The 13,380-nt window shown below is 49.5% G+C and overlaps 5 protein-coding genes across 5 annotated transcripts; 3 read left to right on the top strand and 2 right to left on the bottom strand.

Moving 5' to 3' along the window:
• Positions 1–370: 370 nt before the first annotated feature.
• FOXG_15049 (uncharacterized protein) lies at positions 371–681 on the top strand (the record flags this gene model as incomplete). The annotated part of the gene is made up of 3 exons (XM_018395125.1): positions 371–401; positions 453–487; positions 574–681. 3 exons carry the CDS (start codon positions 371–373, stop codon positions 679–681), a joined length of 174 nt encoding a protein of 57 aa, XP_018255588.1.
• Positions 682–2,096: 1,415 nt separating this feature from the next.
• FOXG_15048 (uncharacterized protein) lies at positions 2,097–3,737 on the bottom strand (the record flags this gene model as incomplete). The annotated part of the gene is made up of 5 exons (XM_018395124.1): positions 2,097–2,102; positions 2,219–2,246; positions 2,670–2,698; positions 3,177–3,425; positions 3,606–3,737. The coding sequence occupies 5 exons, from the start codon at positions 3,735–3,737 to the stop codon at positions 2,097–2,099; spliced, it is 444 nt and encodes a 147-aa protein (XP_018255587.1).
• Positions 3,738–4,125: 388 nt separating this feature from the next.
• Positions 4,126–6,077, top strand: FOXG_15047 (uncharacterized protein; the record flags this gene model as incomplete). The annotated part of the gene is made up of 4 exons (XM_018395123.1): positions 4,126–4,206; positions 4,277–4,580; positions 4,636–5,444; positions 5,496–6,077. The coding sequence occupies 4 exons, from the start codon at positions 4,126–4,128 to the stop codon at positions 6,075–6,077; spliced, it is 1,776 nt and encodes a 591-aa protein (XP_018255586.1).
• Positions 6,078–9,451: 3,374 nt separating this feature from the next.
• FOXG_15046 (uncharacterized protein) lies at positions 9,452–12,384 on the top strand (the record flags this gene model as incomplete). The annotated part of the gene is made up of 6 exons (XM_018395122.1): positions 9,452–9,612; positions 9,680–9,734; positions 9,799–10,218; positions 10,367–10,552; positions 10,765–11,326; positions 11,813–12,384. The coding sequence occupies 6 exons, from the start codon at positions 9,452–9,454 to the stop codon at positions 12,382–12,384; spliced, it is 1,956 nt and encodes a 651-aa protein (XP_018255585.1).
• A 126-nt stretch (positions 12,385–12,510) lies between these two features.
• Positions 12,511–12,843, bottom strand: FOXG_21964 (uncharacterized protein; the record flags this gene model as incomplete). The annotated part of the gene is made up of 1 exon (XM_018402344.1): positions 12,511–12,843. The coding sequence occupies one exon, from the start codon at positions 12,841–12,843 to the stop codon at positions 12,511–12,513; it is 333 nt and encodes a 110-aa protein (XP_018255584.1).
• Between the last annotated feature and the right edge of the window lie 537 nt (positions 12,844–13,380).

The raw sequence follows: 13,380 nt of genomic DNA, 5'->3' as shown, positions 1-13,380 counted from the left end.
GCTCTCTTCGTATGACATATAGGTGGTCTATTAGGATCTAGCCTTCTCGACCATGAGCTTTCCCGGTGCAGCGCCTCCATCCTCGGGCGTGGAGCTGAACCTAAAGCATCCATAAGATGTGCTAAGGTCGTGCAATTATGCCAGACAAGCTCTTACCATTGCGTCTGTGTCCGCTTTCGTTGTGACTCGTTTTTATGTCAAGACAAGGGTTATGGGAGGAGGGACAACGAGAGATGACTGTGAGTATTGTTGAGGAAGGCCATCTCATATTGAACGCTGACCCTGAAGAGTGGCCACTTATACTTCCTACGTATGGCGCTGCAGCTTCCTATGTCTTGTATCTGTGAAGGTAATCTCGTTCTAGGCGTTGATGATCGGGTATTGTATCACAGCCTGCGTTGGTATGTCCATCTGTTCTCAAGCCGTTGCTGTTCTTGCTAACGCCTTAACAGCTGGGACTTACGGCGGCGGGCTCAATCAATTGGAAGTACGAAAGGAATATGCGCCGATTTCTTTCGAGTAAGTTAAATACATATAATAACATAACTAATCTCTAATATTATGGTGTTACAGTCCGGATATGCTGCCACTATCTTCTACGCTCCCATGGCCCTGATCGTCAAACTTGCTCTCCTCTTCATCTCATACGAGTCTTCGGAGATGTCCATAAGGAAACCATGATAGGCATCTACATTTTTATCGGCATGCTTGTGGCATACTATGTGTCGGGCCTTTTCATCAAGATCTTTATATGCTGGCCGATCAGCGCGTACTGGAAAGGAGAGACAGACAAATGCTTAAACCAAAGCGCCATCATTTTCGCCGATACTATCATCAGTGCCATCAGTGACTTGGTCATTTTGCTACTCCCGACCCCGCTCACGTGGTCACTACAGCTATCTAGACGGAAAAGACTCCGAGTCATTGGAATTCTTTGTGCTGGAGGCGTTGCGACAGCTTTCAGTATCTACCGATTGGCAATGATCCTGCACGAGGGCAAGTCTGTAAACTAGACCATCGTCTTCACAAAGGCGATATTATCTGGGTAAGAACATCCCCCGATTTACTTAACAGTGGGACTAATGGTCATAGCAATGCGGAGGCCGGGATCGGCTTTAATATGCGCCTGTCTTCCATCTATAAGCGCTCTGCTAGTTCGACGTAAGAGATAACCCTACTATGGAAACCAAAGTCACTCAACCCACGAAGACGTTAGTAGACGTGGAGAGATCGTGATGACCCGATCCTTCCACGTCGATGCTGGAAGAACAGGCAAGGAGGTACACCACGACGCTTACGACTTGGGGCACGACGAGGCTGGATTATTTGCTAGCGTTCAGGCCAACCCAAAGAGCAACTATTCGAGTCGAAGAAGGTCCGAATCTACTGGCTGAGCCATTCTACCGCATTATTTAGGCTTATCAGTACAGCCGTTATGCACATGACGAAATCAGACATCAGAATCGAGGACGGCTACAGTGTCGATTATGAGATTGGTCCACATGGAGTTATTACCTCTGGTGTTAATACAGAAACCGAAACAAACAAAGGACAAAGACTGTCAAGGAGACGGGCGCATAAAAGACCTTATTATAGTATTTAATAACACCAAGAAAGTACTAGCAGAGGGCCCAAGCTTTGCACAAGAATCACAATTCTGGAAATAAACCAATACGACGGCGTCTTGGATGATGTAAAGTAAAACACTTGAGAGACTCGGCTTTAGCCAGTTAATGAGTACTAAGTAGAATTGAAACCCAGATCATACCCAGAGGGGTTGCCCATACCTCAAGGAAGCGGCGGTGCCTTGGTTTGCAAGAGTGCTAGAAAGACGGAAGGCCTTCCCCATGAACACTTCCGACCGACTGCTGAGAATAATGATCTCTGTTCATAATGAGGGGCTAGAGCTCGCTAGTAACCAATGACAAAATTAACTCTTAGTACAGTAAAAATTTGCATCGTCTTATTTTTACCTAGTAATCTACGGGATTAATAGATAAGTTAAAGCTAATGCATCCCGCCGTGTATTATACTTAATGGGGCCTGCTACCTTATGAATTTATACTTCAAGTGCAACCTCCTAATAGATTAGGTGATTAAGCCTATTAAGGGTATATAAGTAAAAAAAAAGGCCTAAAACACATTTAGCATTTTAATAAGTATATAGCATATCTTAAGAATGGCATCTATCGCATATTAGTGATTAATAGTTACTTACGCTACCTCTCCACTCGTTTCGACCGATTCTGTAAAGAGAATAAGATTATCATAAGCTCTATGCCTTCTTATTTATCTCATATTCTTTAACCTCTAGATAATAGATACTTCGGCCCTCTGAAGCGAGCATAGAGTCAATAATCGAACAGCTAGTCAAGTCACATATTAACAATATGACCAAGGTTAACTTCTTAATTACTTTTAAGGCCGCCTTCTTTGCTATTATAGGAGAAATAAATATCAAGTCAGGATTAGGGTATTGGGATTAGTACCTCTGGACCCGGCAGTTATCCTATCAAAGCTAGATATCAAGTTACAAACGCTAACGTCCCGAGTAAGCCTAATAACAGCGGCGGGACCTTGGACTTCCCAGATACCTCATAACCCCACGGAAGCCATTTTATAATCAACACCAACCAAATATCGAATTGCTCGACACCAGAGTAACTCACAGATACCGATATATAAGGCCGTAGACGAGCTTGCGAAAGGCACACAAGTTTTAGCACATTGAGTAACCCTTCTCAACGACCAGGTCTATTCACTATAAAGGACTAATAATGCGCTTAGTAGGCATCGGAAGGCAAAAAGAACAAGACTATAGCTTAGTGAGATGACGGCTATTCAGCTAGGGCAGGACATAATATCTCAAAAAGGTATCAAGAAGAGGATCGAGAAGGAAATAGACGGGAGTGGTAGCCATCCTGGAATAGGCGCAGCAAGTAAAGGGAACCGCGGAAGGTACGGCAAGTCCAGAAACAATATGCTGGCAATGAGGAAGAGGGAGATTTTATTTACATATATAATTCCGAGTAGCAGCTTGGAATTAGATATGTTGTGGTGGTGTAATTAACGTTGACATAGATGGAGTGGTGGAAAATCCGTCGTTCGCTTATATCCGCTGCTCGCTTACACAAAACGTTACATGTTTCCAACGTTAAAAGAGTACAAATTTGCACCGCTATTGCGTTGCATCGTTTTGGACTAAATGAGGGAGATGGGGATTTCGTCGAGACCACTATGAAGACGGCAACCCATAAACCAAGAGTTTCCCCGTAAAGCCGAGGCACAGCACCACTGGAAGCAAGGCCCGAATAGTTGGCATATAGCTCCGCCGAAATATTCGTGCTAGTGGATCCAGGTCGATCTGGATCATCGGTCATGTCGGAGCTTTGAGCTTTGAGCATTGACAAAGGCTGAATCGAGCTCTGATCTAGCAAGTTAAAGTAACGATAATTGGCCAATTCTAGACCCTTAAAACTTGAACTTGGCTCTATTCGAGATAACGCGACCAAGAAAGAGGCAAGATGTTGAGCGATGTAACCCAATGGACTAGTTCGGCGCCAGGTGTATCTCCGTCTTTGGCTCTCCTTCCAGATTTGACTTACCATAAAACGCACATTCCCCGAACGCCACTGCCTCGGAACAGGCCCTGCCAATCTATCCCGCTTTTCGCTACGAGCCCCACCCTTGGCAGTTTGCGCCCTCTTGGTTCTTGTCCCGCGTCGTCCCCTGGCCATGGCTGTGGTCAAGGGCTCCAATCATTCAGTCATGGTCATCAACAGGGGCCGATGAATGAAACAACCTGCCTTCTGGTGACTGCACGCCTAGCTATCAGCGAAGAGACCGAACTCGATGGCGCGCGATCATGGCGTTAAACCAGTCTTCGGGTTGCCGTCCACACTTTCGGTTTGTTATATACCCTCAATTCCACAATCGACGTTGCACTCACGTCCTACCAGTTTTTTCAAAGCCGGAATACTCCACCCTACAGTATCTCCATTGACTAGTGCTAGGCTCGCCGCCCTAATATCGACAACATTAATATATTAAGCCGGCGCCATCGATCTCTAGCACTGATCTACCCCCCTTTCTAGCCCCTCGACTAAATCGGATCATTTTGACACAATGGCTCATATCGCTGAATACATCGTCAGTATTGATGTTGACCATATAACAAGGCCACCCTCTCAGTCCTCAAATGACTTAGTATGAACGCAACTCCCTCGACACTTTAAGTCTTTCGTTTAGCCCAGGCTTACCAATCCTGTCTCTTCAGAATCAGCTTCATCCAGAGAAGCCATTTACTTGGGGAGTGCGACAGCCCGACCCACCGCGGAAATACCAGTTCTTCCCCAAGGAGACGAGGTTGCCGGTCCTTAACAGCAGGACTAAAGGCGTGGACGTCGAGAAGGCTATTTCTACACCTTCGCTGCCAACGGGTGATAGGATAGACAAGCTCGCGCTAGCTCCCAGTGGCCTCACAAAGAGGCTCAACCAGTATATTTTGGTCCGACAGCGCAAAATCAGTGTACCAGAGCTTGGGCCTATGACAGCAGTTCAAGAACTTGCCATTGATTCCCGTATGTGATCCAAGACTAGCATTTGACTTGATCTTGTGAACTGACTGAATACCAGCGGCTATTCCTGGACGCCCGACGCCCTCACACGCGCGCTCCACTAGTGTCCCTAATAATTCGTTCGGAGAGTACCAGCTTACGGACACTTTCCTTTACATCTCCAGCGATGATAAAGGTTCCCAGTCTCAGTCTCTCGGCAAGGAGGCTCCTCAAACATGCTCTCAAGGCATAGCCACCGTCTCGCCGAAGTGCCTTGACCCCCCGGTCAATCCCAAGTCTGATGTACCATTACCCTTACTCCAGCGCCTGCAATCCCTCAACTACTTCACTACTAGGAATGAATCCCCTAGACATGGCCGCATCAATGGATCCCCTCAAAGCCGCACGGCCTCCATACCCAAGTCTTCTATGCCCGATCTCACGGCACCTAAGTCAGCATCGATCAATGCCACGTCCTGCGGCACGCCGGCTACTCCTGTTTTAGCACCACTAATGGAGCCTAATGCCGCATATCTTAACCTACGGAATGGAAGTTACACTCCTCCCACCATCACGACGGAAGTAGGTAATGCCTCCCGAGGCCACCGAAGGGGTGACTTGGAATCATCGGGGACTATGGGCAGAGGCCTACCGAGGGAGGGATCTGGCTTAGGTACCAACAACGATCCATTCGTCCAGAGACCAGAGTCGAGGAGAGGCAAGAGCTTGGAGCAAAAGGCCTTTGAACCGTTGCCTATTGGTCTGAAGCAAGCCGATGCCTTTGAGCAACTCGAGCAGTCTGAACTTACTTTACTTCAAAAGAAAGCGTTCGACCAGGTAAGACGATTTGATATTCTTAAGTCAGCGGATGTCGAGACGCTTTCTAAGGTCAGTCATATAGTCAGTATTGCCAGCGGAACCCGACTAATAATTATACAGGAACTCCGTCACTTGGATGAGAGGATTGAATACTTGCGTCATACCTACAATGCTCTCCGCATAGGCCGCCGGAACCTCCACTCACGCATTTGCCAGTACCTGCGCTCTTCTAGTATCGCCAAGTTCAGCCATGAGTTGTTGCTGAAACAGGAGGAAGTACTTGCGAGTCTGGATGCCTCTATTGATGACTGGGTGATGAAGCTGGAACAGGCAGAGAACCGACAAACCCGCGTTCATCAGAAGCTTCTCGAGCATATTGCTGCAGCTGCGTGCCTACCTGTTGGCGGATTGACCACTACACCGGAGCCACAACAGACCAACACTCCTGCTTCTAGCACCGGTGACATATCGACTCCTTTGCGAAGCCCCTCCAAGGAAATATTCGCATCCGCTCGTCCCTTGAGCACCTCACCCTCGCCTCAACGCGCCGTAGCTCGGGTTCTCAGCACCGTCGCGGAGCAGTCTATTATCGGAAAGATAGCAAGACGAGAACCTGAGCAGCATGTGACAAGGACTGCATCTCCGAATCGAGCCGATGTGGAGATCATCTGCATCTATGCTGGTGATAATTTGTATGTTTGACGAAAGGATATCCTGATGCCAGGGCCGTCTCTCCTCTAGCGTTACCACCAACAACCCAGAAAAATGAGCCTATTGAGGGCGCCATCTCCCTTCTCTCAAATTTCGTCTAATATGATCTGTAGAAACTGGACAGCGTCCATCTTTGTCCTTAATCATATGCAATAGATGAGTTGGAAGTTATCGGGAGCGAAGTTGGTGCATGTGTTGCTGCCCACTGCAAGACGATGTATCCTGAATCAAGTCTTCTTTCCTCAACAACAGGCCCGTGCATCAGGCATTTTTATTTCGGCTCGATTGGTGGCGGGGCTAAGCAACTCAGTCTCTAGACGCCACACCGGAGGGCAAAAAGAACAAGTCTCTAACTAGGTGGAATACTTTCTATTTAAGCAGGGCAATATATGATATCTCAGAACTGTATAAAGAAGAAGATCGAGAAGGAAATAGGCAGCAATGGTAGTTAGCCTAGGGTGGACTAAGCAAGTAAATAAAATTACAGGAGGTGCGGCAAGCCTAAATATAGTTTGCGGATATCTAAGAGGGAGTTATAATTTATATAAATAATCCTAAGTAGTATTTTAGAATTAGAGATATTATAGTTATGTAATTAATATTGACTGAGATGGGGTGTTAGAAATTCCGCCGTTCGTTTATCTCCTCAGTTGTCATCTCCTCAGTGCCCACAAGCCTCAATCTGTTGAACAGGTGTTTGCCACGCGCAAGCAGGGGTCATCTAAGATTGCGCACGTAAACCGTAAAGCCTCCAAGGGGCAGAATTTGAACACAACATAACATGAATACACGAATCTGCGTTAATGGATCGAATACACGTAATGTCTGACAAGAATGTTCAATGAGGTCTACTAGACATTGTTGTCAGATAAATATGCGAAAAATTTCCACTCTTATCTTTACGCCAACGGGTATAGCTATATCTTTAGTTAGAAGAAAACACTAGGGCAAGGTAGCTTAGATAGTTAATACTAACCCTATCCTAACCCTAAGCGGGGTTTGTTTCTCGGCCACCCTATTCTCCTCTTACCCAGAAAATAACAAAGGGGCAAGCTTCTCATTGAAGGTGTCAAAGTTTTCACGAGCCCTAAAACGGTCCGGGCTGGGGCGAAGCATGGGGAAGACATGGAACCAGCTAAAGGTTGCCTACCCGCCTAAATTAGTACGGTGCATTCTCTTCACAACTAAGCCCTACTAGTAAAGACAGGGTTGAAGTTTACATGTGACCAATGTCATGAGAGAGCGACCAAACTAGCGAGGGTTAAGTGCACAAGGATTTCCCATTTAGGAAATGCTCCCAGCAGGCATATTTCCAAACCATGACACGCTAGTGGCGATATTGTGATCGACGGTTTGGCAGCTATATACCTAGCGTGCAACGCTTGGCACGCCCCGCAGTTCTTATCGAGGCTCGCGCCTTGTTTCCCCTCTCCAGGGACGGATACCTAAGATGACAACACATAGCAAAGCCTATACTGTGGAGGCTGAGAAGGGAGAGAAACAACTTGGTTGCGAGTCGCAACGGGGGAGGAAAGAAAAAAAAAGTAGCGGCGTGAAAAAATGACGAGCTGAAGATAAGGATAACCTCAACTTGAGTGAGCTACGGTACCGTTATCACGATCTCGCAAGCGGGAGCCGCTCCCGCTAACAACGGGAAGCGTTGGCATGACGCCAGAACAGACGCCATGCAATTATCACAACATGCGGCTTCTTGTTCGTTTGTGTACCAACATTGCCCCAATCTCCATAATAATCATTACAGCTTCATCGTCATGAGCCCCCCCGGGGGGGGGGGGGGAGGTTCAAGCATTTCAGCAAGTCACGGCGCGCAGATCATAGACTCTTGGGTGCACCATCGTTTCCGCTTCGGCCCAGGGCGGAGTTGCATTGCCCCAGAAGCCAGGATCAGGATCGCTGATCGTCTACCTTACCTTAGAGAGTTGCTAATCTGAGGAACACCCTCCAGGCTCTGGGCAATCTCCCGACGGCATGGTAAACTGCGGCGGCTGTCTCCAGCGAGTTCCACAAATAACTTCATCCCATCAATTGTCGGAAGGCTCCGCGAAGTAACTTGCCCCATGTTATAAAACTACATGCTGCAGGGTTTTTTAAGCAGCGATAGCATGTCTATCAGTTATGATCTTATCGTTAGACGACGTGCAGGTCGAGCGAAAATCGGTGCTAAAAGAGGCATAACTAGCCTAATGGTGTGACTTTAATTGGATTAAATCCCTCTGAGAGTGACCGCGTCGGAGCCTTTCGACGATTGACGGGATACTGGCATCTTTTTCCTTGTTAGAGATCGTGCAGAGATATCATGCTCCTCATGGACTCTCTTCTGTCCTTGCTCTTGCTCGCTTGGTTGTGTGTCTCGCAAGCCGAGGCTCACTCTGGGGGCTTTGGCCGTGGGTCAAGTCCTGACATCTTGAGGACCAACGCTCCTCAGACAGTGGCCTCTCCCGTCTTTCCCTAGTCTAAGTCAGTACTGGTCTCCCCGCTCTCAGCTCCCAGCTTCCTTGTCCACTTTTCCACACCGGGAAGGCAGAGAAAAGAAAAGGCGTGAAAACGCCCTCCGTCCAAAGTTACGAGTCCTGATCCCAGGTTCGCGGTCCACGTCACGCAAGACTGCATGTTCTAAGCTTGGGGATCTTCTTTCATCACACATGTGCCTGCTTTGTCGCCTTCTAGTCAATAGTAGGTCAAATTCCGCTTCGGTAGATGCACAAAATCCTAGCTCTCTGATCGGAGTTTTTCTAATGTCCCGACTGGAGGCACTCGACAGAGTTAGCGAGATGACAAAGCATGTTAGCAGCTTGCCGACACGAGTCGAAGCATCCCATCCATTGTACGAATTCATGGCTTGGTTCAGCGCCCGCATTTTGATCCACGAAGCCTGCCCAGCCCCCTCTCCCCCGGTCGCCGTGCCTCCATTGGCTAAAGCCCCGGACCAAAAACACAGATCGCACCTGTAATCAATTCCGACGAGCCCCCGATTGAGCGCCGAGTATCGCTAACATCCCCCTGTCCGCATCTGTTAGTGCTTACTGCCTGTCTCAGAACAAGCACTAGAGGCCATCTCGACTACATTGGGGTAAACGTAGAGGCCCCGACTGCAACTGTCCAATGGACACATCCAGCTCAGGTCAGCTCGGACTCAGGGGAGTGTGGTGGGGCCGATGAGGTAAACTCTAACCAGGAGCAATGCGCAGCTGCCGCTGGGACCCGGTTTCTGGTAGAGCATGTCGGTGTCAGTTAAGAACCTGCAGTGCCGTGCCAATTCCACTCACGTCAAGCAAAGATCCTCGCTTCACCCAGCGCGGCGGTAGCAACTGACAGTTGCTCCTCCACGGGTTCCCTTGCCTACAATGACCGCTCAAAACTTGCTTCGCGAGTATCAGGGCCATATTGTGCCTCAGAGCTACAATGCCGGCTTCGTCGCCCTCAGCTTCGTTGTTAGCTTGGTTGGTGCTGGCTCGACGCTCGAACTCATCAACAGACGAACCGGCCTCCGGGGTCTCTACAATCAGTATGCTTCTCCGTCGGCCGTCTCAAACCTGACTCTTATTATTAGACTTGATTGTTGACTGAAACAGTTTACTACTCATGAGCTCCGCCGTTACGATGGGTGGAGTGTCCATCTGGTGCATGGTATGTACTTGCTCGCCTTACACCGGATTCCTTACATACACTTACTAGGTCCTTCAACATGCAGCACTTCATCGGTAACCGAGCCATCGATCTCGCCGACGGAGAACCAGATATGCAGGTGGCATACTCGAGCGGATTCACTGCCGTATCCTTCTTTGTCCCCATCCTGGTGCTTCTAGCTGCCTTCGTCGCCGTCGGTACTAACAACTCCGTGTCCTGGTGGAGGCTGATCACCGGAGGAGTTCTTTGCGGCACTGCCGTCTGCGGAATGCATTATCTTGGTAATGCTTCCATTGATAACTATACATGCGTCTATCGACCAGCATATGTCGTCAGTTCCGCAATTATCGCCATTGTTGCCAGCAATGTGGCCCTGGCGATGTTCTTCGTCTTTAGAGCTATGTGGGCTAATTCATGGTGGAAGCGAGTCATTTCGGCCGTAGTGCTCGCCGGCGCTGTATCTGGGATGCACTGGTGTGCTGCTGTAGGAACTCATTATCGACTTGTCAAGATTAAGCCTGAGGGCAATGAGCCGTCGAGAAGTGCTACTGTAGTTGTGGTCATCTGCTTGGTGAGATCATGGACTCCTGTCAGCATGTATGTAAACCCCGCGCGTCGCTAACCTGCAACAGTCACTCAGTGCTTGTTTCATCATTGCCATCTCAGCCATCCTCAGAGCGAGAAACATGAGGCGATCTGCCCTCCGCGCCCAGCAGATCACTCTTGGAGCCGCCATCTTCGACAAGGCAGGGAGGATCCTCGTTGACCCGGATGGACTCATTCCTAGCACAGTAGTGACTGACTCCTTCTTGGAAAAGGTGAGTGACCACTACCTGAAGCTCCGATGACTGCAGACTGACCGAGGCAGAATACCAAGGAAGGTTTCAATATTGGCCACCCGCTTTTCCACTGGATGTTTCTAGCATCCAGGAACTGGGGTATGATCTCGAGTCTAGTCGGAGGCATGAGACAGCATGTATCGCAGCTGCCGCACTCACGCACGCATAAAGACGGACGACGTGGCATTCAGCTCGTAAGCGACCACGGCGAGATGATTGAAAGTTACGACATGATCTTCCGGGAACTCTTTTGTCTCGCTGCAGCGGCGCTTGCTGACCGGCTCAGAAATGACCTCACGTCAATCGGAGTGTTGTGGGACGAGATTTTGCCAACAGGTGCGAACGTCAGACGGCCGCGGGCTCAACAGCAAAAACCTGACCGGGGGGGATTTGTGCCGGAGGCTATCGAGACCGGTGACGATAAACATGACAGCCTCAACATGGCAGAGAAGGGAATCAACGTCCGACAGCAGGACTACGGGCGTGGATCGCTGATGTTCTTGATCAGCCATACCGATTCGGAACGTGACGCCGAACGATTTGTGTCAGCCGGCTATCGATTTGCCGAGCTGCATCAGGTCAGCGAAATCATCAGGTCGAGCATGCATATCAAGAGCCACGAGTTCGAGACAAAACTACGGGATATGTCAACCTACACAAGCGATCAGAACCATCTGCTCCCTGGCGTTCATCTAGGCTTCTTTGCAATACGAGCCCGAGTCAGTTCGGGGTTCGAGGTCCTCGCACGAAAGGGTACCCGAAATCTGCTCCCATCCATGGCTCTTCCATTCAATGCGCTCGAGGATTGGCAGGTCCATTTCCTTATGCAGTTTACCAATATGTCGGTCTGCCCATTATCCCTGTTCTGGTTTCAAAAGGGAAAACCGCAGGATAGTTGCGCATGGGGTTTACCTCTGGACAATGCGTTTTTCAGAGCCGGAACGTTAAGGAACTTGGAAGCATGCTTGAGAGCCGGTGGGACAGGACGAAGCCGATCTGGGGGCCTGGACTAGCATCGTTGAGTGTATTCCCGCCTACCCTGCCGAGGCGATGGAGGGCGGTCGGAAGCAACCATGATCGCGATGCGGCTGGTGGTCCCCATCCATTCGGTGCTGACCAGCCCCAACTGCGAGTTTGTTCCTCTTAGCTTCTTCAAGATGCGACAGGTGTTGCCACAGTTCAACCAAGATTTCACGCAAGGCGTTCATGTGGAATTCGGACATATTCCTAAGACGATAGATCGTCGCGAAGGATTCCAGGACAGCACCATTGGGCTTTCATCCAAAATGTGGCCATTCGGACGATCCGATACCTTAGTAGGGGCGCGACGAAAAGCAAAATCCGTGTCCGCCGCACTCAGTGGCAGGCGGCTTCCATCACCTGACTCAGCACGATCAATGTCAAACTCAACCATCAATCTCTGCCCGCCTGGAAGCGTCAACCGGACGAGGTCGCTTGATTCGACAGATGATTCAGGGGCGTACCCGGCACAGGACGAGCTACCACAAGCAACGCCGTCATATGGTGGCATCATGGTGTTCCAGGAAATCACCATTGATGTAGAGGAAGGGAAGGAGACAGTAAGGGCGCAGAACAACGGTACCGAAACTTCGAATACGGTCGTCCTGGAGAAGACAAACTCGAAGTCGTGGCCGGGAGCTGGCATCGAGTTGCAGACCATGGGCCATTTTGGAACCAACGTGCAGGCTGGAGCCCGAGTGTCTAAGGACATTGAGACTCACAGAGGCACGTCAAGTCATGTTGCTTCGTTCATTGATGTCTTGTTTTCCGAGACAGTGGAGAGTCGCTGAGGCGGACCACGTGGTTAGACTGGGCTTATAGGCCACTCTTCTTCCGCCGTCCCCCCTCCTACCTTTGGCGCAGATGGCACCTTCATGCTGCCACGTTTCCCTCGCGTCAGGTCGCGCGACGAACAATTAAACAAACTTTGAGGCAGCTCCCACTCCGGTATTCAGGAGTATGATGTGCTCATTATTGGAAGAAGTGATACTGGTGCCTACATCGCTCTTCATGCTGCCACTCGCGGCCTCAAGGTTGCTGTTGTCGGGCGCAACGACTTCAGCAGCAGCACCAGACAGCACCCCATCTGAGCTCCTGGCTGCCCATAACGCTACCTTTGACAAGTGATATTCCAAGCCGGTATTTTGAATGATGATGCTTATCTTTTGGTGGTCAAGGATACGTATAAGAAAAGGAAGGTAAGGAATTTGGACAATGATCGGCAGAGGGAGATGGCCACCAGGTGCCATGTTGTGGCACGCACAGCGGAGGGTCACATAAGAGAGGGTTAAAAGAGCCTTGATTCTATGCTAAAAGGGGGTTGGCAGTGCTCCTTATATACCAATAGAGCGTTGATCCATAGGTGGCCAAGCGAACCAATCGGGCCAAACCCACCTTTTGACACATGTGGGTAAGCCTGTGATCCAGATGGAGGGAGAGAATGGGGGCTTACGGCGCGTATATTTGGTTCTTCGCTTGTCGCGGTGTGGATGTTGAGAGGGAGACTCGAGTGACGAGCTGAGTCGACGGCTTGGCTGGTGACGCCTTGTTACACATGTTGAGACCGTGTGACTAACGTGGTCCGATCTGCTAGTGGCTGGGATGTGGATACTATGTAAGGAGCTGTGCTCCTCGGATATATGAACTTAGAACTAACAACACCACAATCAACCCCGTTTTTGTTTCGTCAAAGCCATCTTCTGCTTGGCATTGTCGACATCCATGTCGAAACTAGGAGGAGTGATGAGGTTGGTCACATCAGCATCCGTGAGAGGCTAGGGCTGGTG

The sequence above is a fragment of the Fusarium oxysporum genome, chromosome 1 (genome assembly GCF_000149955.1).
Source record: "Fusarium oxysporum f. sp. lycopersici 4287 chromosome 1, whole genome shotgun sequence".
Classification (NCBI taxonomy): domain Eukaryota; kingdom Fungi; phylum Ascomycota; class Sordariomycetes; order Hypocreales; family Nectriaceae; genus Fusarium; species Fusarium oxysporum.
This window is presented reverse-complemented; position numbering and strand designations above follow the sequence as displayed.